Source organism: Silurus aristotelis (genome assembly GCF_946808225.1).
Source record: "Silurus aristotelis genome assembly, chromosome: 11".
Taxonomy (NCBI): Eukaryota; Metazoa; Chordata; class Actinopteri; order Siluriformes; family Siluridae; genus Silurus; species Silurus aristotelis.
Window position 1 is genome coordinate 22,320,029 of NC_139584.1, and position 24,299 is coordinate 22,344,327.

At 38.4% G+C, this 24,299-nt stretch overlaps 1 protein-coding gene across 1 annotated transcript in view; it reads right to left on the reverse strand.

The window, feature by feature from the left end:
* cacna1db (calcium channel, voltage-dependent, L type, alpha 1D subunit, b) overlaps positions 1-24,299 on the reverse strand; it is a 120,654-nt gene that overhangs the window by 43,855 nt on the left and 52,500 nt on the right. Inside the window, 9 exon segments of the mRNA XM_083554637.1 lie at positions 1,422-1,488; positions 1,490-1,510; positions 1,512-1,541; positions 1,543-1,594; positions 2,777-2,880; positions 9,183-9,379; positions 9,503-9,655; positions 11,314-11,453; positions 12,761-12,900. Of these exon segments, the coding sequence (XP_083410763.1) occupies positions 1,422-1,488; positions 1,490-1,510; positions 1,512-1,541; positions 1,543-1,594; positions 2,777-2,880; positions 9,183-9,379; positions 9,503-9,655; positions 11,314-11,453; positions 12,761-12,900 (904 nt within the window).

Below are 24,299 nucleotides of genomic sequence, written 5' to 3' on the forward strand. Positions count from 1 at the left end.
GATTATGTTTTGGTGTTTGACAGTCATACAAGCATTAACTCCTAATGAACTTGGTATTTTTTTAAGGCAAGATTAAGAGCTAAGAATAGAACTTTCCAAATAAATCCTGGCAATATTCACAATTTTTATATATATATATATATATATATATATATATATATATATATATATATATATATATATATATATATATATATATTTTTTTTTTTTTTTTTTTGTGCCGACACACAATTTCAAGTTAATAATGGCATCTTTATATCTTAATTAATAAATAAATACATACATACATGCATACATACATATATCTATTTATTTATGATGACCCCAGACCAGGGGTCTGCAACGTTTGCGACCAAAAGAGCCAAATCAGCCCCCTCTACACCAAAATAAAATTCGCTTGGAGCCGCAAAACATATTTAACCTTTAAATGAATATAACACTAATTTGTTGTTTTATGCAGATGTAAGGTAGTTGCCTGGTTGCACCACTAGGAAGCAGTAGTGTGGTTTCTATAGTATTTGGATGTTATACGTTTTGGTTCCTGGCAAGATGCAGGAGTGTTGCGTGGCAATTGAAAGAGGGCGTCCCGGAATCGATGCTTGATATTTTAATAAACGGTTCTCCCATATATTCTCCGTCTGTAAACAGTTTTCCGTGATTTTTCTCATAAGTTGCTCTGCTTAGCTTTCTGCAGCAGTTTTGAATAGAACTTCGTTTGGAAATGTAGTTCGACGACTTTTGTTGTTTGCAAATTTCTTACCGCATATCAAACATAAAGCAGAAAAATCTGTCCATGCAGAATGAAACTATGTTTTCATTTTTCTTTCTATAGATTTATCCATAGTTATCACAGTTTAAAGGTGCAGAAGGAGACAGTAAATGACGTTTGATCGGCAAAATATTAAATCTGTATTTTCGGTGTAATCTGTTACCTCGAACGCCAAGAAAAGGCGTTCAAAACGCTGTTCTCTGCGCAACAAAAAATCTAATACAATAAATATAGAAATATTTTTTATTTATGTCATTTTGTCAATTCTGCAGGAGCCACAGCAGGGGGCTAAAGAGCCATGGGTTGCCAATCCCTGTCCTAGACTGACACTCTGCTCTTTAATTCTTGTATAAACTGTTATTAATGCAAGACCATGTGCTATTTGATCTCCACAACTCCCTGGGCAAACTTGTTCTTTATTCTTTCATTACTTTCACCATGGCTGGCAAGCTATTACGCAGGATATGAAGGCCTTGTTTATCAGGAAACTTTGGGAAAGATCAATAATTTTTGTGGGTTTTTATTTAAATTCTTTGAATAGTGTGGAGGACGTTGTTTCATATGATTTACCACAGATTTTATATATATCTATATATAAATGTGTTTATATATGTGTGTGTGTATATATGTGTGTGTTTGTGTGTAGACTCACGGTTGCGTTTCCCCTCTTGGTCTCCATCCTCATCGTTCTCCGGGTCGATATCTTCGGCCTGAGTGATTCCAGTCCAGATAGCCTTTTAAAGTCCTCCTCCAGCTGCTGCTTCTCTCGCAGCCTTCTGGAAGTCTCCGCGTGCCTTAGCTTTCTCACGCTCCTTAGAGAACTCTCTGTGTGCACACACATAATTGGGTTAAAAAAATATAAAAGGAATTCATATACAAACGCACCGACCAATTTATTAGGAATGTCAGTACCACAGTACAATCATGGAATCATGTGGCAGCAGTTCAATATATACAAATCATGCAGACAGATCAAATGCTTCAGTTTTGATGATGAATTTTCAGTGCATTTTAATGCACAAAGGTCACTAAGATTATAAAAAAAAACAATAATAAAGAGAGAATAAAGAGAGATCAGGGAATAGCCAGATGCTTAAAACTCAGTAAGTCAAACTCAGGAACTGTGTGGTGAGCTGAAAAGCACAATATACCTGAAACCAGCATGGTGGAATAAAATCCCATATTTCCCTTGGTTCTGAACTATAAGTGAAGATCTCCAGCGTATCCGCAAGACACGCTACATATCATAACCTTGTGCTCTAGTACATCTGATCAAGTGCACATGATCAACTTGTGCTTGGTCATTTCTCTCCACTGCTTCTCTTTCTCTACCCATCGCGAGGATTTCTGAGGTTGCGCCAGCAAGTCCCACCTCACGAAGATTACGGATCTTTAAAGAGTAAATGCCGACCCCGCAAACATCCCGAGCCATCTAGAGACGTACCAGCACCGATTGGATTCCACTACATGTAGAGTTTGGACATTGGACCTCTATAAATGTTTAAAGGATCCGGCATGAAGAAGCTAGTGTTGGATCTATGATGATCTCAAATGTTGAGCTATTTTATGAGTTGCTCAGCAACTCCTGGTTCCACAAATTCAAATTCTACTGTATAAGACTGTAGAAAGGACATCACTCACACCCAAATGAGGATGGGTTCCCCTTTTGAGTCTGGTTCCTCTCAAGGTTTCTTCCTCATTTATCTAAGGGAGTTGTTCTTTGCCACAGTCACCCCAGGCTGCTCATCAGGGATAAATACACATCATTCACTTTAATTCTTAAATTCGGTAAAGCTGCTTTGAGACAATGTCCATTGTGAAAAGTGCTAAAGGAATAAACTTGACTCAAATCTAAACTTAACATGACCCGTTCTCTCTTAATTATTGATATCTTTAATCAGCATATGTACACTATATATATATATATATATATCTATATATCTATATATATTACACACATATGGTATACACAAGCTAAAGACTTGAAAATATTGAATGTGCTCTCACCCACTGAGAACACCCAAAACGAGATTGAGGACGAAGAAGGAACCAAAGATGACCAGACTGACGAAGTAGACCCATGGCAGCTCAAAACCCATGGCATCATTCATCTGTGACACAGACACACATATACACATATACACGTGTACACACACACACACACACACACACACACACACACACACACACACACACACACACACACACACACACACACACTCAATTTAAATAAAATGATACAATAAAGCAAAAAGAGAGATTCTCAGTTATAGCAGGGTTAAGAGTGAATGACTGGTGAAAACCCAAGAAACTGCAGTTTATTTTTAATTTATAAAACAATGGTGGCAGTATTCGTTCTAATGGACTTGATAGTGACCTAGAAAACTTCTGACCTACAACAAGACAAAATAAAAAAAAATTGTGGAATTCCATTTTTTCACATAACTAATTTGTCTCAGCCACTTTTTTGATGTCATAGGACACTTCAACCAAACTACGCATAGACTACGCTACTGCAGAACTGTATACTGTACACTCACTATAATTGTGATACAGTGTACTGTATTTCTACAAATTTATGAATTGTGTGTAAAGTGTGTGGGGGGATGATTCACGACTTAAACAATAAAAAAAAAAAAATTTCCGGTGGCGTCCGTTTATGGCAGTTTTTCGTTCAACCACCTCAATAAATGGGGGATTACTGTATATGTGGAATTGAGTGCAATAGCACCACCAGTGGTCATAGGAATAATACACACAGTGGTGTGAAGAAAACTGGAGACAGACAAGTGACAGATTAAGGGTTTATGATTAGTAGGTCTCATATCTACAAACACCATTCTAATAAAAAATAATTTAAACCATGAATGCAACTTCTATACACTATATAGACAAACGTTTGTGGACACTTTAATGCAAGATTTGTAATTGCCACTCTTCTGGGAAAATGTTGCACTAGATTTTGGAGTGTAATTTTGGAGATTTATTCACAAGGGTGTTGGTAAAGTTAACTACTAATGTAGAAGGAGGAGGTGTGGGGTGCAGTCAGAGTTCCAATTCATCCCACAGGTCTTTAATATGGTTAAGGTCAGAGCTCTATAGTAGACTCAAAATCTTCCACTTAACGCATATCTTCATGGAGCTCAGTTTGTGCACAGATGCACTGGAACAGGGTTGGGTCTCCTAGTTGAAGTAAATGGGGAAAAAAGTAAACCTACATTATCGAGATTATTTTATTTATTTTTTTTTTCAGCTTTGTGGTAGCAGTTTGGGGAAGAATCAAAAATTGGCTGAATAAATCAGGTATCCCAGTACTGCTATCTATAATATCACAATCTCAGTGCAATAATAATAATGAGTTATATGTGCAATAACTTTTTTAACTATTATTTTAGTAGTCTGACCTTTCTACCAGCTGTTTTCCCTGCTGTTATGCATATTTATAAAAAAAAAAAAATTATATATATATATATATATATATATATTGTACTTTAATCTTTACTTTGATCTACTGTGAGCAACTGCAGCCAAACAATTTCCCTATGGGTTCAGTATTCTGATTCTATCTCTGATTCTGATCTAGCTATTAAATATTGTATTGAATACAATTGCATTTTTACAACTTCCATCTAATACAGTGATCCCCAACCCCGGGCTGTGGATCGGAACCGGTCCATGGGTCAATTGGTACCGGGCCGCACAGAAAGAATACATAACTTACATTATTTCCGTTTTATTTATTATCTGATTCTAATAAACAAGCTCCAGTTAGTTCAGAATGCGGCAGCAAGAGTTCTTACTAGGTCAAGAAAATACGATCATATAACCCCAATCTTATCGTCCCTACATTGGCTTCCTATTAAGTTTCGAATAGACTACAAACTACTGCTACTCACTTATAAAGCACTAAATGGTTGGGCTCCCATGTATCTATCCAGTCTTTTAACACGCTACAATCCGTCACGGCCCCTGAGATCTCAAAACTCTGGGCTTCTAGTAGTTCTGAGAATAGCAAAGTCCACTAAAGGCGGTAGAGCATTTTCACATTTAGCTCCTAAACTCTGGAATAGTCTTCCTGACAGTGTTCGGGGTTCAGATACACTCTTCCAGTTTAAGTGTAGATTAAAAACATATCTTTTTAGCAAAGCCTACACAAAACACACATCACACACATCACATCACAACCTTGTGCTCCGGAATATATGATTACATGCACATTATCAACTTGTGCTGTTAATATCATGAACAGCAGCTACGCTAATTCCTCTCCACTGCTTCTCTTTCTCTCCCCATCCCGAGGCATCCTGAGGTTTGGCCAGCTCCAGTCACGTCCCACCTCGTGAAGATTATGGACCTATGGATGATCATGGAGAAGTAGATGCCGAGTGTTTAAAGGCCCTGGCATGGAGAAGCTGATGCTGGATCTATGATGATCACAAATTGTTCTGTATTGTTGAAAGATTTATGACCAAACTCTTGATGTCACCCATATGAGGACGGGTTCCCCTTTGAGTTTGGTTTCTCTCAAGGTTTCTTCCTCATCAAGGTTTCTTCCTCATATCATCTAAGGGAGTTTTTCCTTGCCACTGTCGCCACGGCTTGCTCATCAGGGACAAACGCACACCATTCACCTTCACTGTTGTTTTCTGTAAAGCTGCTTTGAGACAATGTCTGTTGTGAAAAGCGCTATACAAATAAACTTGACTTGACTTCACTTGACTTGATTCTAAACGATGTTTTATTTTGGCTATTTACCAGATTCTCTTCTGTCAGACATCTGTCTATGACTAACTTTTGATTCATGTCAAGATGCCTCAATCACATTTCTTACCTACATCCACTACCTTCTTAAACACATAATGCTAATTACTGCTAAACTAAAACCCCCCAAACTAGCAAAATGAACAAAAAACAACACAGTGGATTCATTGGATTTATTATTATATTTAGAAAATACCAGTTTTTATGGCGGTCGTATCATTTTATTTCGTTGTATTTATCCGCAACACCTTAATGGCCGGTTCGTGGAAATATTGTCTAAAAAGGTTGGGGATCTATTATAATAACTGGACATCACTCTGATGGATCACAACCACATATGCACGTTTCGTCATTGGCTAACAGGTTATAATAGTTGGTGCAATTATGTTGTACGGTATTAGGGAAAGAAAAAGTACAATTAACTGAGGTCTAAAAAACTTGTTTTCTAAAGAAAATCCCCAAAAAAGTGGATTGTTTTTTAGAACCATTCTGCATATCATTAATACTATTATAGACACTACAATATAATAGTCTGGCTTTATAGAGCCAGTTAGTTACTTTTTTTGCTAAAAGAACGTATGCTGCGTATGTATATCAGAGTAATGGCAAAGTCTTTATGCACAACTATGTGTATCTCTGTTCAGTGTATAAGTTGAGTAATGTATAAGCTTGCTGTCCACGGAAAATAAAAAAAAGAAATGGAGGAGAAAGGGTGAGTGAAAGTGACAGGGACTGTCCGCTTATTGCCAGTTGCAACTATTTACCTCCACTTCCAATTTAAATTGTTCTTAGTCCCATTCGAGTGGCCAGAGCTTTTTCTTTAGAAAAAATAAAGACTATGTCTAAGTCGTACACACATTCATAGCCTCATTTGCATTTGGAGAATTCGCCATGGTAACAGATGCATAGATGGGAAGTAGGAGGAGAGAGGAAGAGAGAGAGAGAGGGAGAGAGAGAGAGAGAGAGAGAGAGAGAGAGAGAGAGAGAGAGAGAGAGAGAGAGAGAGAAAGAAATAAGGAATGAGAGAGAAATGAGCACAGTGGAAGTGACAGTTGCTGTCCTTGGTTACACTGGTGCCTATTCTTGCATCATAGAAGAACGGAAATGTCGGGTGATTTTAAGGCTTTTTCTTCTGGCTTTTTGTTCCATCTATAATTTACAAATTCCTAATGCACTTATGGGATATTTTACAGTTTAGGATGTGAGGAAAAGATTTAGTCCCTGAACCTATTTATAAATGGTATACTCATATGATGTAATACCATGATAAGAAAATCACAATCAGTTAGAAAGTCAGTATTGTGGTTTACTGCCGTCACGTCATGCATCTTCTCTCCTTTTCCAACTAGCGGTTTGTAGTAGTAATGCCAGAGGTCCGTAATTAACAATAGTAACAAATGTGCCATTTATTAGAAAGTCTCAAGGGAAAGTACACAAGGGGGCAAATCATTTGTAGCACATGAGGTGGAGCAGCGTTGCTGGGTGACTATGCTAGTGCACATGAAAACGAATCTGCGTTTGAGACCTTAAACAAAATCTTTGACATCAGAACAAGCTGTGATGTGTACACGAATCGTGAATCAGCTGTGTTTCAGCTGTGTGGATGCACGCTTTCACTACTAATCCCTTATTACCATGTCATATACACATGCCCCGATTTACATAATACACACTCATTTATGGAGGTGTTACAAAAGTGGGCCAATAAAAGGAAAGCTTTCAGCAGACTAAAATCAGATCCAGTGATAACAGTAAAAAGGGTGTAAAAAAATAACAGGTTTATAGTTCTAGATTTTTCCATGCCGCACTTATATAATGTTAATATATTGGTCAATTATGTGCAATAATTACCATTGTAGTCTGACTTTTCAGCCATCTGTTTCACTGCTGCAACACATTTCATTTTATTCCACTTTATATGTATCAAAATATGTATATTTAATTTAAATTTCTCATATTTTATTTTACTTAAAATTTCACTTCAATTTTACTGTGAGAAACTGCAACCCAACAATTTTCCTATGGGATCAATAAATGATTGTTATTCTGATTATTGACGGATTTACAGTTCAAGCTGCGGGTAGTTATATATATATATCGATTGCCGTTTATATTAAGATCTTTCAGATTTGACCAAAATCTATGAATGGAGCATATACAGTGACAAAGTACTCGATCTTAAAAAATTCTGTGACTTCTATAATCCCGTGTGTGCTTCACTTGCACAGCTTCCATGTCCTACTGCTACGCTACGCAGCATAAAACTCATTAATAACTCATTTACAACTGAACACTCATATTTAAGTGTTTATGTTAACAATAAAAAGCATTTACTGTAATTACCGATGACATCACTAGTGATAATGGTGATTTAACTGCAGTAAAGGTCAAGTTGAAATACTATGCTGAAATTTCAACACATTCTAAATTGATAAAAGAGGAAACTGGCTGTGAAATTTTGCCTCACACTTGGATTGACACGTTTCATATTTTCCACCAGATACACAAACCGATGCAATTGCTGGGGTTTTAAAATGATCTGGCAACTAAAATTATACAGCCAAAAACAAATTGTGCAAGAAAAAAGTGTAAAGTGAAAAGAAAAAAGTGTAGTGCTGAATGATATACAGTGGTGTAAAAAAGTGTTTGCCCCTTCCTGATTTCTTTTTGCATGTTTGTCACACTTTAATGTTTCAGATCATCAAACTCATTTAAAAACTACTTTGGAGTGGCCTAGTCAAAGTCCTGACCTGGATCCTATTGAGATGCTGTGGCATGACCCTTCGAAAACCCTCCAATGTGGCTGAATTGCAACAATTCTGCATAGATGAGTGGAGCAAAACACCTCCACAGCGCTGTAACAGACTCACTGCAAGTTATCGCAAACGCTTGATTGCAGTTGTTGCTGCTAAGGGTGGCCCAACCACTTATTAGGTTTGGGGGCAAACACTTTTTCACCCAGGGCCATGTAGTTTTGGATGTAGCTTTCTGTCAATAATAAAAACCTTTATTTAAAAACTGCATGTTGTGTTCACCTGTGTTATCTTTTACTAATATTTAAATTAGTTTGATGATCTGGAACATTCAATTGTGACAAACATGCAATAAAATAAGAAATCAGGAAGGGGCAAACACTTTTTCACACCACTGTATAACATTTTACCGGAGATTTTTTCAAATTAATGATTTGAGTTCGAATCCTAATGAACCCACAGCTATTCATTGCCGGAAGCCCAAGTGAGCTAAACTAGCAGTCTCAGAGAAGATGGGATGTAATACTTTTACGCCCTATCAATCATAGCAAACACCAGCCAATCATCAGGGTCTATGAGGTCATGGAAGCAGAAGCGGGAAGATTGCACTTTCCTTTAGAGTGTGTTACTCCGCCTAACCCTGGAAAAGCATGTTAGCGTTCATCCTTTCCAAAAACTGTCATGTTTTTGGGAAAGCTTCCTATAGTTTGCCAAGTAAATAGCTTACATTCTAAGGAGGATTAAAGCTTTAGGATTTAGAAAGAAATTATTATAGTTTATACAGTATGAAAGTAGTTTATATGAAAGTAACCAACCATGAATTAGTTTTCTGAGAACTTTTAATGCCAATCTCAGGGGTGAGCTGTATGTAGACTCTCTAGTGTGCTACAGTTATTTACCCAATACAGCACTTCCGTCCAGCCCTCCATGGTGATACACTGGAACACAGTCAGCATTGCAAACAGAAAGTTGTCGAAGTTGGTGATGCCATTGTTGGGCCCCTGCCAACCGTCTCTACACGTGCTGCCATTAACTGTACATTTGCGTCCATGACCCGACAGTGCACAAGGGCTGGGGTCTTCCTCTGCTAACGTACCTGTACAGGAAGAAGAAGAGAAACACTAATCACTAAAATCATCTACTCAAATCAGCTCAAATGAGGAATCAGACAACAGGAAAGACAGGAATTTCTCGATGTGCGTGTCGCCCAAACACTCACGTGTGCCATTCATGTAACAGGTAGCGTGCATCTTTCCGATGAAAAGCTCCAGACCAATGATGGCGTAGATAATGATAACGAAGAGCACGAGCAGAGCGATGTGCAGCAGAGGAACCATGGCTTTAATAATGGAGTTCAGAACAACCTGTAAACCTGCAAGCACACCGCAACGTATTAGTAACATCTACGCAACGTCATCGTCGTCTGCGTAACGCATCCAAAAAAGCAGTGGAGCAGTGCCTACTTCAAACCTACAGCACAGTTCTGAAATCTGTATAAATATCTCCATGTTGGTGTCTTGTATGTAAAAAAAAAAAAATGCCAAACTGAACAGCACCAGGAATCTGATGAAAAGGAAGAAGCCAGTTTTTACTCAGCCCAATTTAATGATGGATTATTATAAGACCATTCACGTTATTAAGAGCAAGAAAATCAGCAAATTATCCATTGTAATTATGCAGTACTGTTACACTGGCACAGTGTGTAATGGATCTTCAGAAGAATATATTTTAAACCTAAAAAGATATGAATTGCATTATACTTCAAGGTACATTATATGGACAAAAGTTTGTGGATACCCCACCTTTAAAATTCAATGTTACCTCATTTAAAGGCATCTTATATAATTGTGTGGCTCCATCTTTGTGGATGGAGGAAGTTGGAGGAAGAACCATCTTGGTTGGAAATGTTGGAGTCACAATACTTTTGTTCCTACAGTGTATGTGCCACACTAACAAATAATGCAGTGACGGGTGGTCAGGGCCAGCAAAGCCTTCTCTGACCTACATTTACAACCTAAATTCTAATATTTGTTCCATGAAATTGTATTCATTTATTACCAACAGTTTATTCTCTTCATTTCGTAGCGTTTCTCTTGGCTGCACTGCTTCCAGTACGTGTATGTGGATTTTAGATTTTTTTTGTTCAATCAGATTTCAGCCTCTATGTGCTGCCATGTCAATCTAATCCCCCCAGGGCCTTCACACTTAGTAGTGCTGGCCTACCCCGAAGCTAGCTAGCTTGTCTCAGCCCGGGAAAGGGTTTGTTTACTACTTCCAGACCAGTGAATACAAGCCGTACCACTGGCTTACAGCCTCTGAGGAGCGGTGCAAATTATGAGTCTGCATCTCTGGTAAGTAGTTTGTATTGTATTTAAATTTTTTATGTTTTTGTCATGTTATTAGACAAATATTGATTCTAAACTGCATCAGATGATGTACAGTAGGTGGCACAGTGTAGAGGTTTGGAGCTTGCTTTAGTAAAATGGTTTTCACCCTCCATATGTGAAATGCCTCTTTCTCTCTGTAATGCCACGTGTTGTTATATTGCGTTTTTGTATACTAATAATGGTTTCTATAATTGCGACATGATAGTGTTGGTATTAAGAGGTGGATTAATCGGGTAAGTCCCTACTAAAGGCCCAGGTACCAAATGCACGGCCCGCCACTGGTGATAAGTGATCCTCGATTTGTTTTGAGAGCTACATGGTTTTCTTTATGATTCTTTCATCTTATTTGCACCAGGATTCATTTTGGGGTTCCCTAGAACCAAGGAAGGATTTTTAAATGTATGTATTTGCATTTGCGGCATTTGGCAGACACCCTTATCCAGAGCGACTTACAACTGAGCAGGGGAGGGTTTTAGGGCTTTGCTCAAGGGCCCAGCAGTGGCAGCGGTGTGATTTGAACCTGTGATCTTCTGATCCAAAACCCAAGGCCTTAACCACTGAGCTACCACCATGCACTCCATTTTAACAGATAAAATATAACAACATAATAATGTTACTATTTCAGATTTCCTGTTTAACTTACTGGGCACTCCTGAGACAAGTCGGAGCGGTCGGAGAACGCGGAACGCTCGCAAAGCTTTGACATCAAAGCCACCCGGCTTCCCTCCGGACTGACCTGAATCTCCCTCTTTGGTCATCAGCTCCAGGACCACGCTGAACAGCCTGCACGCATGCATAAAATATGGTTTCTATTACGCTTAAAGTTTGATAAAACTTGCTCTTCAGCTGATACCATCATGTGCGCTGCGGTGAACTGGTGTTACGTTTATCATATGTGAACATCGTGTTCGCCGTCTACTATCTCAAACTGCTTCCACACAGCGAGTCTACACAAGAACCTGCCCCATCATCCTGGACATCCTGCTGCCCAACAGATTACAATTGGTGTCCTTTTTTAATGTACTTAAGTAAGTATCAAACCAAAAAAAACTGCTGGACACTTTGGGCCAGTAAAAATATAGATTTTTTTATTTAGCTTGACTTTTATTTAAACTTTAATTGCATTACAAAGTAAAAATATTCGATTTCAGAAAAATCTTCCTTTTTTTTTTTTAATTGCATCAGTAGAAGTCTTGGGCTATGGGGTGCCGAGGAACACGACACTTCGTTAGATAAGATATTTTTAGATTCCGCGGGAGAGAAAACAGACTTAAATCCCGGCGTGGGAGGCGTCACTATGACAACCTGATGTTAGTGGCTTCAACAGAGAGGGTAGCAGCATTATGCATTAGATCCTGTGTTGAGAAACTAAATATCCCAAGTATAAAGGAAATATAGCAAAAATACATGGATTAGGAAATGTACTTTCTTGTAGATTTAACCAACAGGAAGTGAACAATCTGTGCAAGCAGGAAGTGGAACTATAAATGTATTGTAAATAGCAATCGTACAAATCAGTAGCGAATACATTTAAAGTTGTTGTTCATAGTTGCCCAGTGGACAATTTGGCTTAAGAAGCAGAAAAGTGGGATGGGAAAAAAGCTTCCCGCTGCACTACATACATTGGCGTGTTTTTGTGCTAATGTGAGTCATTAGAGTGCATCGAGTATCTGAATATTCGATGTGGAATGGAGTGTGTAGATAATAAAATAAAGCAGAGCGAAAAACGTTTTTACAAAACTCTCCGATTTACACATAGTGAGAAAATCCAGATGTTAACCAGCCTCAATTCATATTTTTACGCCTGATGTGAAGAGAAAACGCCACGTCTCGGCCAAAAACTAAAATAAAATAAAAATCACTAACAGCTTGTTAAGTTGTTTTTTTCTTCCGAGGTGCTACATTAGAACCATAAACACACCATACATTATCACTTCATTTAGAAAAAAATGCTGCCAGGCAACCAAAACTGGGCATCACCGAGCAGACTGTTTTTCATAGATATTGAATCTAAGAATTCCTTGGAGCAGTAAATAGTGACTAGTTTGAATGGAAAAACAAAGATCAGGTCTCGCATATGAATGACTTACCCCACTATGACTATTATGAAATCCAGCATGTTCCAGCCGTTTCTTACGTAGGAGTTCTGGTGCATTACGAGTCCGTAGGCTATGATCTTCAGAAAGGTCTCAATAGTAAAAATGATCAGGAAGGCATATTCTACTGTCTCCTGTGGTGAGGGAAAGAAAAAAATGTATTTTTGAGATAAATATACAGTATAAATATTTTTAAATACACAAGTTATCAATAATACATTAGAATTGATTTTGCATATATATAGAGAGAATTTGCATATTCACCATCAAATAGAATTTTTTGGAAAGATCCATAACACAACTTAGTTCTTATTAACACTAATATTATTACAAACAAAAATGTATGCATAAGCATTACATGTATTGCATGTAGCATTGAGCATTAAGGGCCTTGCTCAAAGCCCCAACAGTGGCAGCCTGGTAGAGCTTGGATTTGAACTCATGACCTTCCCACAAAGCCACCACTCCAGCTGTTCCCCTCATCTGCCTTGTTTTTATTTTTTTCTACCTCATTATATAATAGCATTGTTTTCTATCATTACCAAACGGAGTAAGTGCTTCCCAGGGGCAGAAAACTTACAGACGTCTTAAGTATACATTTGTTTTTGTTTAGGTAGAACATCTGCCACACAAATAACACGTTAATATAAATCTGTCACGGCTGGAATTACTGCCAGGGCTTGTGTTCAACAAAATTAATTATTACCCTAATTATTATTCTCTGACTCAGAATCGAGGCTGCAACAACGCTATGAAGACACAGAACTTAAAAAATATATATACATATATAATATGCTTCTTCTTCTTCTTTCGGCTGCTGCCATTAGGGGTCGCCACAGCGGATCATCCGTCTCCATACCCCCTGTCCTCTACATCTGCCTCTTTGAACCCAACTACCTGCATGTCTTCCCTCACCTCATCCATAAACCTCCTCATTGGTCTTTCTTGTTTCCTCCTGCCTGGTGGCTCCATCCTCTGCATTCTCCTACCGATACATATATAATCTGCTATAGTAGTTTAATCTTTACTGAATGGAGCTGTATTTAGTAACACATGTATGAATAAGAACCAGACAAGGAAGGCAGGATGAACAAAGCAGGCAAAGATACGAGGAGGGGAAAAAAAAAAACAAAGGGGTGGGAGTTCATTAATGCACCGAGAGCAGGGAGTAATGTAGCCTGTAATTGAACGCATGCCCTGTGGCTTAGGAGTAAAAATAGCCGCAACTTGGTGAGTAGATTAATCCCATTTAAACAATGAAACTCCAGCCGCCAGAACCCACGTGTCGAAGCCATTACTCAGATTTCCAGCACTTTTTTGCAGAAACTTGTTTTTGTATGAATTATGCATTTTGGGTTTAAATAATGCATCATTTAGTATTGCTGAATACCCTGAAGATACAGATTTTGAATTTTATTCAGGTTTTTTGTTTTGTTTTTGTTTTGACGACTATGGGTTTTTTTTTCTCTCTCTCTCTCTTTTTTTTTTTTTTTTTTACATTTACAAGATTTTGCAGTTCTGAGTGAGGCCAAGAAGCATGAAGCTCAAAGTTCGATGTTTTGTAAATGCTAGGGTGCCTTTCTGATCACCATGGATTCAAAGAGTGTTTATCCTGGTAACTTGAACCGAACTGGCCGTTTTACATCTAAAAGGCAATACTGAATAAAGTAAGGCATATTTTAGACAAAAAATTAATGCATGCATATTTTGTATAATACATTTATATTAGCGATCTTGAGTTATTGTGTGGAATTCTGGGGAAATACCTATAAAACCAATTTCCAAACGATATCATTATATGTATATTACAAAAGATTGCAATCAGAACTATTCATAACTAGGATAACATGACAAATTCATTATTTTTAATATAAAATATAAAACTGCACTTTTTCAAAGTGAGGAATAATTTACTTCTGCGATATTTGGGAAACAATTTTTTTGGAAAAAATAGATATATTGATAAGATATACTGGAACGTTATGGAATTTTATATGGGGTGGAAAAAATAATAAGCTTTTGCTTCATCCTGCTCCTTTTTTTTACATTTTGTAATGCATTTATGGTTTTATGGTTCTATGGTGTTGTAACGCATTTGTTACGTTTTGTATCATTTGTGTTATATTATATATATGTTCAAAATAAAAAAAGAATTCAAATTGAATTAAATAAAATTCTCGAAACAGCCCTTCTGGCAGCAACAACAATCCCATAATCATAGTCAAAGATCACAATTTTTCTTTCTTCTGAACATTAACTAAAGCTCCTGACCCACATCTGTATGCTTTTTTTGCATTGTGCTGCTCCCCCATGATTGACTGATAAGATAAATGTGTCTCCAGGTGTTCCCGATAAAATCTTACTGCATTTAATGCAATATGGATCACTGTTTATCATCGCTGCACTTCCAAATAAGTGTTCATTAGAGCATTATTACAGGACGAGGCCAGAAATCTATGCTCTCCATCCATCTGATATCGTTCCAAGCGCAGCATTTTATTCTGACCCACGGCCTTGATGTGACTTTCCTGTTGTAACAAATTTCGCTTAGTCATAGTTCATCATCATAACTCTTATTCCCCGGCTCGACTGCACGCTTTTAGATGCTACGATTTATGTGTACACTATAACCATACGTCATCGTACATATTAACCTTTTCATTTGGGGATCTGACTCATCAGACAGCAGGGAGGGGGGAGGAGCAGACAGAATGTCTCCGTTCAGCGTGTTTTTTTTTTTTTTACATTATTATGTTCTACGGTATAGGAGAAGACCCTAAAAACACCTGTTAAGCCCTGTCTGAGTCGCGACTGCACAATGAGGTGAGGCACGGGGAAAAAAAATCTTCCGTTGTGTAATTCCCATGGTCGTCCAGGCAACCTGCTGTGTTCCAGCCTTGGATCTAATGCACGAGGAGAGGCTTGTGTGTTTATTTATCTGAGCTGAGCCCTGATTCGTCTTCAGGAGATGTCAGAAGCATCGGGTTACTCGGAGACAGATGTGTGTTGGTTTGTGCAGGTGGCTGGATATTTGCCCGATTGTTAAAGGTTACTTAATCACCGTGAGGTTACGTTCGGTCAAGTATTTTTATGCAAAGTGTTAAATATTACGCTAATGTGAAGCATTTCTTTGTTTCGAAATGCACTCGTGCGAAGATGAAAGATAAAAAAAAAATGCAAACATCCAGCTATACATGAAAATCATTGCAAAAACGATGCAAAATGAGCAAAATCAAACAAACTAGCAGGAAAAACAGCCTGCGTTCAACTCGCCTTACATAACAAGAGGTCGCAACCGGGCAGGTGTCAACGCTCTGTCTCTCAGACGCACAAAGAAACACACACACACTTGTTTGTATGCCAAAACAGACCTGTCGAGCATTACCAGCATTAACTTCTTCAGCAATTTGAGCTACAGAAGCTCGTCTGTTGGATCGGACCACACCGGCCAGCATTTGGAGCACTTTTGATAGATCCCACAAGAGCTGCAGTTTCGGAGACGGCCTGACCCAGTCAGTCCAGTTAAATTTGTTTAAATCCTTACGCTTGCCCATTTTTCCTGCTTCTAACACATCAACTTTGAGGACAAAATGTTCACTTGCTGCCTAATAATATCCCACACACTAACAGGTGCCATGATGAAGGGATACTCAGTGTTATTCACTTCACCACTCATAATGTTATAATGTCATAATGTAATGCCTAGTAGGTATATGCCCCTGTGATAATGTATAACATTATATAACCATCTGATGACCGATGACTCGAAGGTCATGCCTGGTTTGGGTAAATTTTTAGAACTGGTATTCAGCAGGATTAATATACTGTGTCACATGATCATGCTCACTATAGCAAAACATCTCTCATACATATACTCTCCAGAAAAAAGAGTCGCTTCTGAGTGTGTGCTGTAAAAAGCTTGTCTTGAGAGCCAACCTTTATCAGTGAGCCTCAGTGTGTGTGTGTGTGTGTGTGTGTGTGTGTGTGTGTGTGTGTGTGTGTGTGTGTGTGTGTGTGTGTGTGTGTGTGAGAGCATAACAAGAAGTTGCACCATGACAGGTGTCAGCACTGTCTAACATGGACAACAAATAAATGCACATTCTCTCTCTCTCTTGCTTTCTCTCTCTCTCTCTCTCTCTCTCTCTCTCTCTCTCTCTCTCTCTCTCTCTCTCTCTCTCTCACACACACACACACACATACACACACACACACACACACACACACACACACACACACACACACCTGCCTCCTTGCATTAGGGAAGGTAAATGACCATCTTTTCTTTAGTGTATAAACTGCTGACAGCAGAGGGCAGAATGCTAGGAGGGAAAGAGAGAGAGAGAGAGAGAGAGAGAGAGAGAGAGAGAGAGAGAGAGAGAGAGAGAGAGAGAGAGAGAGAGAGAGAGAGAGAGAGAGAGAGAGAGAGAGAGAGAGAGAGAGAGAGAGAGAGAGCTCAAAGGCACACACACACAAATCTGAAGCTGTAATCACACCAAGAACGCCTAAATTAGCTCCTAAATGTCTGATTTAGTGGGAATTCACAAGAAGTGGGTGTTGCACAACAGACATTTTTCTTTTTTTTTTTATCCTTAAATGTCAAAAAAGCTTCCAAAAATGTGGCACTTATTTTTTTTGTTTGTTTTGCTTTTACATCAGTTTTAGTTTGGGGATGAATTCAAGAGATATTCTAGCTGTGTCAGATCTAAGAATTAGAAGATCAACCAGATGCTTGAGCACAAATCTCCACAAACACAATCCATAAACTGGTGGAACATCTTCCCAGAAGAGGTTATTATTAAAGGTTCACTGATTAATCGTATTACAATATGGAGTGACTGACACCACGTGCTGTTTGTTTTTACATGTGTGTTGGTGCGCTGCACGGAGAGAGCTAAATTTATGATTAATATTTTATTACTTATATAATTATTTTTATTCATTAATATATTTATTTTATTTCGCACATTTTTTGATTCAGAACTGGGTTTTTTTCTTTCTATTTTTATGTTTGTAATAAATTTCAGTACTATTTTACATAGAGTGTTGTGTTTGTTTGTTTTTATCCAGTATCCATTTTAAAAACTTGGATGATTATTTGGTTATCTGCAAGTAAGATCTATCTCGTTATCGGCAAAATCTAGTTGTTTTAACACCAAATGGTGACTGAATGTGAAATAGTATGGTCAAAAATCACATATGAATCTAATGGTCGGATGTCCACAAACTTTTGTGCATATAATGTATATTATTATTATTACTCTCAGGATACTAAAAACATTTTTTTCCCTTTTAATGCTTCGAGTCTAAAATAGATGTCTGTTTGCAATGAGAAGCAATCAGAAGTAGGAAACAAATAAAAAGCAGTTAAGCACACCACAACAATGATGGAACTGTAATGAATGGACATTTGGTGCCACCCAGATGAGGATGGGTTTCCTTTTGAGTCTGGGTGCTCTCAAGGTTTCTGTCTCAGAGAGTTTTTTAAGTTTAGGGATAAATTTATAGGCACTAAACTTATACATACATATATAATAACCTATTTATCTCTATAAAGCTGATTTGAGACGATTGTTAAAAAGTGTTATAGAAATAAAACTGAATTGAATTGAATTGAATTTAACAATGAACATTGTCTCAAAGCAGCTTTACACAGATAATATGTTCTTTATGAGTAAGTTTGTCCCTGATGAGCGAGCCGGTGGCGACTGTGGCAAGGAAAAACTCCCCGAGATGGCATAAGGAAGAAACCTTGAGAGGAACCAGACTCAAGAGGGAACCCATCCTCATCTGGGTTGCACCGAATGTCCATTTGTAGCAGATATACAATGTTGCGGGGTACAGTGATGATTAAAAGCATGATCTATCGACCCTCTTCTGCATGCAAGCACTTACAGGGGAAAGAAAATGAGCATATAATCCATCCCACTCTTGGACTCCCAGCCACGGATGGTTGCCATAATGGAGGAACGGGCTGCAAATTACTCCAATAGAAAATAAACCACACTCTCTAGTGGAAGCAACAGATCCAGGATTGCATTTACTGAGCAATGCTAAAAAAAAATAAAAAAAAATAAAAAGGATCATAAAAAGGTTCACTGTTCTCAGAAGATATTACCAGGTGACACGGGTGTTATTCAAAAAAGTACTTGATATTGAATATGATTTGGGACAAGGGCACTGTATTAGAACTCGAGCCTTCCACCTCAGAAGGTTGCATCACCTGCACATCACACCTCGCATAAAAATAAGGTTACATAAGCCTCCATGCTCCAGTCTCCGTCCCTGCAAGGTCAGTCTACACACATCCACGTAGCAACACTTATCACTAGTATTTATGATCATTCAAGACTATAAATTGATCATGTTCCTCATTATTAAGGGTCTGCAGGTTTGTGAATGGGGGTAGAAGAAGTTATTGTTAGCTAGGAATGTTCAATGCTACGTAGCGGTGCACTTCGAGTGAGATAAGATCACGTCTACTGGATGTTTTCACACGCAACCACAACTGTGCTGATATGTTAAAGCCAAGACATGAGACATATCCAGATACAAATTTCACATTCTCATGTTTGTGCATTTATTTTGGAATGACAACAATTCACACCATTATAAAAAACATGTGGAAAGACTACATGCTATGGGCAAAAGTATTGGGACACCAGACTTTTCCAGCAGTATGTGGTTACTCCCCAAACTGTTACCTCAAAGCTGAAAGCACACGATTGTATCGGATGTCTTTGGATATGGCAACGTTATATTTTACCCGCACTTGAACTAGGAGACTCGAGCCTGTTTCAGCATGACAGTGCACCTGCGCACAAAGCCAACACCATGAAGATTTGGTTTACATGGATTGGAGTGGAATATCTTGATCTTAAATGCTATAGGGCTCTGACCTCATCCTTTGGAATTAATTAGTGGTGGGGAGTGGCAGCTTAATGGTTAAGGCATTGGAGCCGAAGGTTATGAGTTTAAATCCCCTTACCAAACTTAACCCCATAGCTGCTCAGTTGTATAAATGAGATTTTAAAAAATGTAAGTCGCTCTGCATAAGGCCGTCTGCCAAAATACGATCAATGTAAATGTAACTGGAACACTGACTGCACCGAACGCCTCCTCACCCTACAGCAGTACCAGACTTTACTAACATCCTTGTTACCTGAATCAAGAAATGAACAGCAAATTCAAATTTGCATCTTGTGCATCAAAATCAATGTCAAATTGAATTAGGAGATATGAGCGGTCCCCCAACAGTCATAGATTTACAGTTAAATCTATAAAGTGTACGCCCATAAGCAGAATGTGATAAATGAAGACGACAGCATTCTTTCTGAAGCTTACTGACTACAGAAACAAGTGCTAAATTATCCTGCATACATGCAAAAGGACATTACATGCAGTGAAGGCAATGAAGGTGCACCCACACATCTGTTGCTAATATTGTGTGAATGTGTGAAGGATGATGCAAGGCGCTGTTACAAAAATGAAGCATCCCGGCTCTCAGGCTTCCCTAACTAAATGCCTAAGAATTAGAATGGAGGTTCTATAATAAGAATAAAACTTTCTTTCGGCTTCTCCCGTTAGGGGTCGCCACAGCGGATCATCCGCATGTTTGATTTGGCACATGTTTTTACGCTGGATGCCCTTCCTAATGCAACCCTCCCCATTTATCCGGGTTTGGGACCGGCACTAAGAGTGGCTGGGGTTGGTTCCCTGACCGGGGATCAAACCCGGGCCGCAGCGGTGAGAGCGCCGCATCCTAACCACTAGACCACCAGGGGGACCAGGTTCTATAAGAAGAATAATACGATACTACGTTCTTATATACGTCTGCAATGTATCCTCTGTCGGATCGAATGTGTCTCCGATCGGTCAGAACGTGCTGATCCTTTCCCATCACAGCAGCTATGACGGTCCAAAACTCGCCTCACTGTCATAGTACACGGCATACGCTACGCATGTACACTACGTACACCTTCTAGCGCTTTCTCAAAGTGTTGTCAGCATAGTGTCCATAATAAAACCTAATAAAGTGCAAGATATGGAATCAAAGTAACACAATGATAGTGATGATTGATGGACATCTTTCTCTCGTGCGTGCAATGCTGCATTAAAACTCCGCCATGGTTTTACACGTTTCATAAATTCCTCAGCACTACTTCATAAAATATTTATGCAGCGTGCGTACATGTGATATGAAACCCCTGTCTATCATTGATTAAAAGTGGTGAAACAGGCGAGAGACAAGAAAACCGGAACAAAACTAGAACCCGAGGAAACATGCAACCATGGATTTGAAGTAAAAATAAATAAATAATACACAATAAGAATTTGCATATGAAGTGAAAATATATGAAGGGATAAAAAAGACAAACAGAACAACAACAAAACAAAAACGATGAAGGACTCAAACTGATCCTGAACAGAAAATGGAGACTGGAACGAAGGTGGAAAAAGCAACGTAAGGAGATTCGTGGCAATAAATTTGAAGCTAATAATAAACATTATAAAGGGGAATTTCTATTATAAAGCAAAGAAAAGGTGACATTAGATTCATACATGAACATCCCATTTTATATTCAGTCCCCGTTTGCTGTTACAATTACCTCCACTCGTAAATGTTCCACAAGATTTTGGAGTTTGCTTGTGGATATTTCTGATCATTTAGCCACAAGAGTGTTAATAAAGTCAGGTACTGATGTAGGTGAGGTGAGGAGGCCTTTGGTGCAACCAGCATTCACATTCATTCATGTTCAAGAGGGTTCAACAGTTCAGAACTCTATTGCAAAGACCTCAAGATCTTCCATTCCAACCCATGTAAATCAAATCATCGAGTTTATGCACAAGAGCACAGTTATGCTGAAACATGTTACTTTATGGGAATATTTTCAGATCATTTCACATCAAGTGTCCCAAAACGTTTGCCCGTATAGTGCTTGTAAATGTTGATGTTTTCTGTGAGAAGATCGTGTGAGGAAGTTAAGTTGTTCCCAAGTCTTCGTAACTGACAGAAATGAAGCAGAGAGATTGAAAGAGGCGGAGTCAAACAATAAGAACCCAAGAATGACGGAAACCCGAAAGAGTAGAAAAAGGACACAATGGTGGATCAGTCACGTATCAAAAACGGAACCAGGAAAGATCCCAGGGGGAGAAAGCTGAGTTACAGTTTCTCACAGTACAAAAAAAACCCATATATATATATATATATATATATATATATATATATATATATATATATATATATATATATATATATATATATATATATATATATATATATATGAAATGTTAAATTAAGTTATATATTAAGTATAGTGCTGTACGATCAATGGATTTCCAATCTTATTCCCAAAATGTGTAGCAGCAGTGAAACAAATTATAGAAAAGTTCACACTACAATCGTACAATTCTCCAAGTTATTGCATATGTAACAATAATTGCACTGGAATTATTGCAGATAAATTGTCCAAGATAGCATTATATAAGTGTGGCAGGAAAATCTATCACTATAACTATAGATCATGTATGAATCACATTTATCTTAGAGGTTCTTTTTGCCGAAGCCGGCACCCAGACCTCCTGACAAGACAGACTGATTTGAGAGTGTGCTGTCTCAACAGCTGCTTCACTCCAGCAGCATTTAATGATTTGTGCTAATGTTTATCTGTATAAAAACATAGAAAACATTAAGACAGAGTAACCACAGAAACCTAGCTGTAGTCCTCTCGAAAGTTTTAGAGGATCTCCTGAAATATGATCTCCTACTGGCAGTTTAACATTCAAGTTCCCACCAATACCACCCTCTATCTCCTTTAAAACACACAAGCACACACACACACACACACACACACACACACACACACACACACACACACACACACACACACACACACACACACACACTAGCCTTGTCGTCTGCTTCTCTTTTAATGCAAGTGGATGGCACATAAAAAAAATAAGCCGCTACTTTTTTCCCACGTTTTGAACCCCGCGGCTTAAACAACGAATCGGCTTATTTATGAATTTTTCCTGGGTTTTTCCCGGTCTCACAAACTTCAAGCCAAAAAAATGAACCCCATAACATTAGACCAATTACATTTCCGAACAGAAACGAAAAAAATGCACCTCATCTGTGTTCTGAGCTGCACGGCATCAGAAGAAAAAAAGTTTTTTTAAAACGTATGACGATGCCAAAAGATAAACTCCCGAGAGAAATAGTTGTGAAAGAAAGGAGGAAGACAGTGAACAATGACTTTCTTGGTAGGCTACTGTTTAGATACAAGCCATTGTAACGCGTTGAGTCTGGGTCATGGGAGAGCTCGCTAACTCCAGTTGCAACAGAAATCATATAAGCACAGACAGGTTTCCAAAACTCGTGCTTTTTTATTTTTCTTGGCAACAGCGTTACGGGTTAGTCAAAGAAACTTAGAAATGAGCATCAGAAAATAATAAGGACATATTCCTCGGTCTTGCACACATGCAGTAATACCGGGAAAATGCGGCAGCAGGCTATTCCCAAAATACCGCTATGCTCCTAAAGTAAGCGCAGCATAGTTCACCCGTTACACCGTGTAACAGTCACTGTCTTTCGTTAAAGCCTGTGTAAAGTTAATTAGTTTCAATGCGGCTTATAGACAGGTGCGCCTTATTTATGTTTAAAATAAAAATCTTTGTAAAATTCAGTGGGTGCGGCTTATATATGGGTGCGCTTTATAGTCCGGAAATTACGGTAGATGTTCTACACAAACACACACACAAAAAAAATTATATTCCAACATTCTTATCATATAAGAAATAAAATACATATTCACATAGAAACAAAGGCAAAAAACATAATATAAAAGCGCATAAACAATAGACACAGCGGCATCAAAACACACAAGCATGCATTTTTCTCTTCACACACGTACTCCTTCTTACACACTGGTAAGATAAGCCAGTTCAAAACGCTGATGCACAAAAATGATAAAACAGAATAGAATAATAGAATAAATGCATGGAGACAATCTTCACGTTATCTGCATGTGCATATGTTTTCTCCTGTAACAGTTACAGTGCGCTTCTCCTCCTCATACATATGCATCTGAGGGAGGGTCGAACAAAAAAGTGAGACCTCAGCACAAAGCGGAGAAGCGTGGGTTTATTTATATTCCACTCAATTTATTTAACTGATTTCATTTATTTTGCCAAACCCAGGTGTACATTAAGCAGCATGTGCAGAATGGAAAAGTACAACGCGATGCGGTTTTCCTACGCAGCAGGATCGCTTTACTAAATCCTACAGCCGAGAATTTAACCGCATCAGCCGGAATAATGCCATCGTCATCTTTACTCATTCTTCATTTAAACCCCGTGTGAGTGTGCATGAAGGAGAAGGCCAAGTTTGGACATGCACTCGGGGGGATTCTTGAACAGGGATGCCTGGTACACCTGCTTGTCCATGGTCTGTTGGTCATGTGACAGCAGCACAATGCATTTAAACATGAGAAGAAAAAAAAAAAAAGTCATCGGAATCAGGTTTATAGGTTTGTAT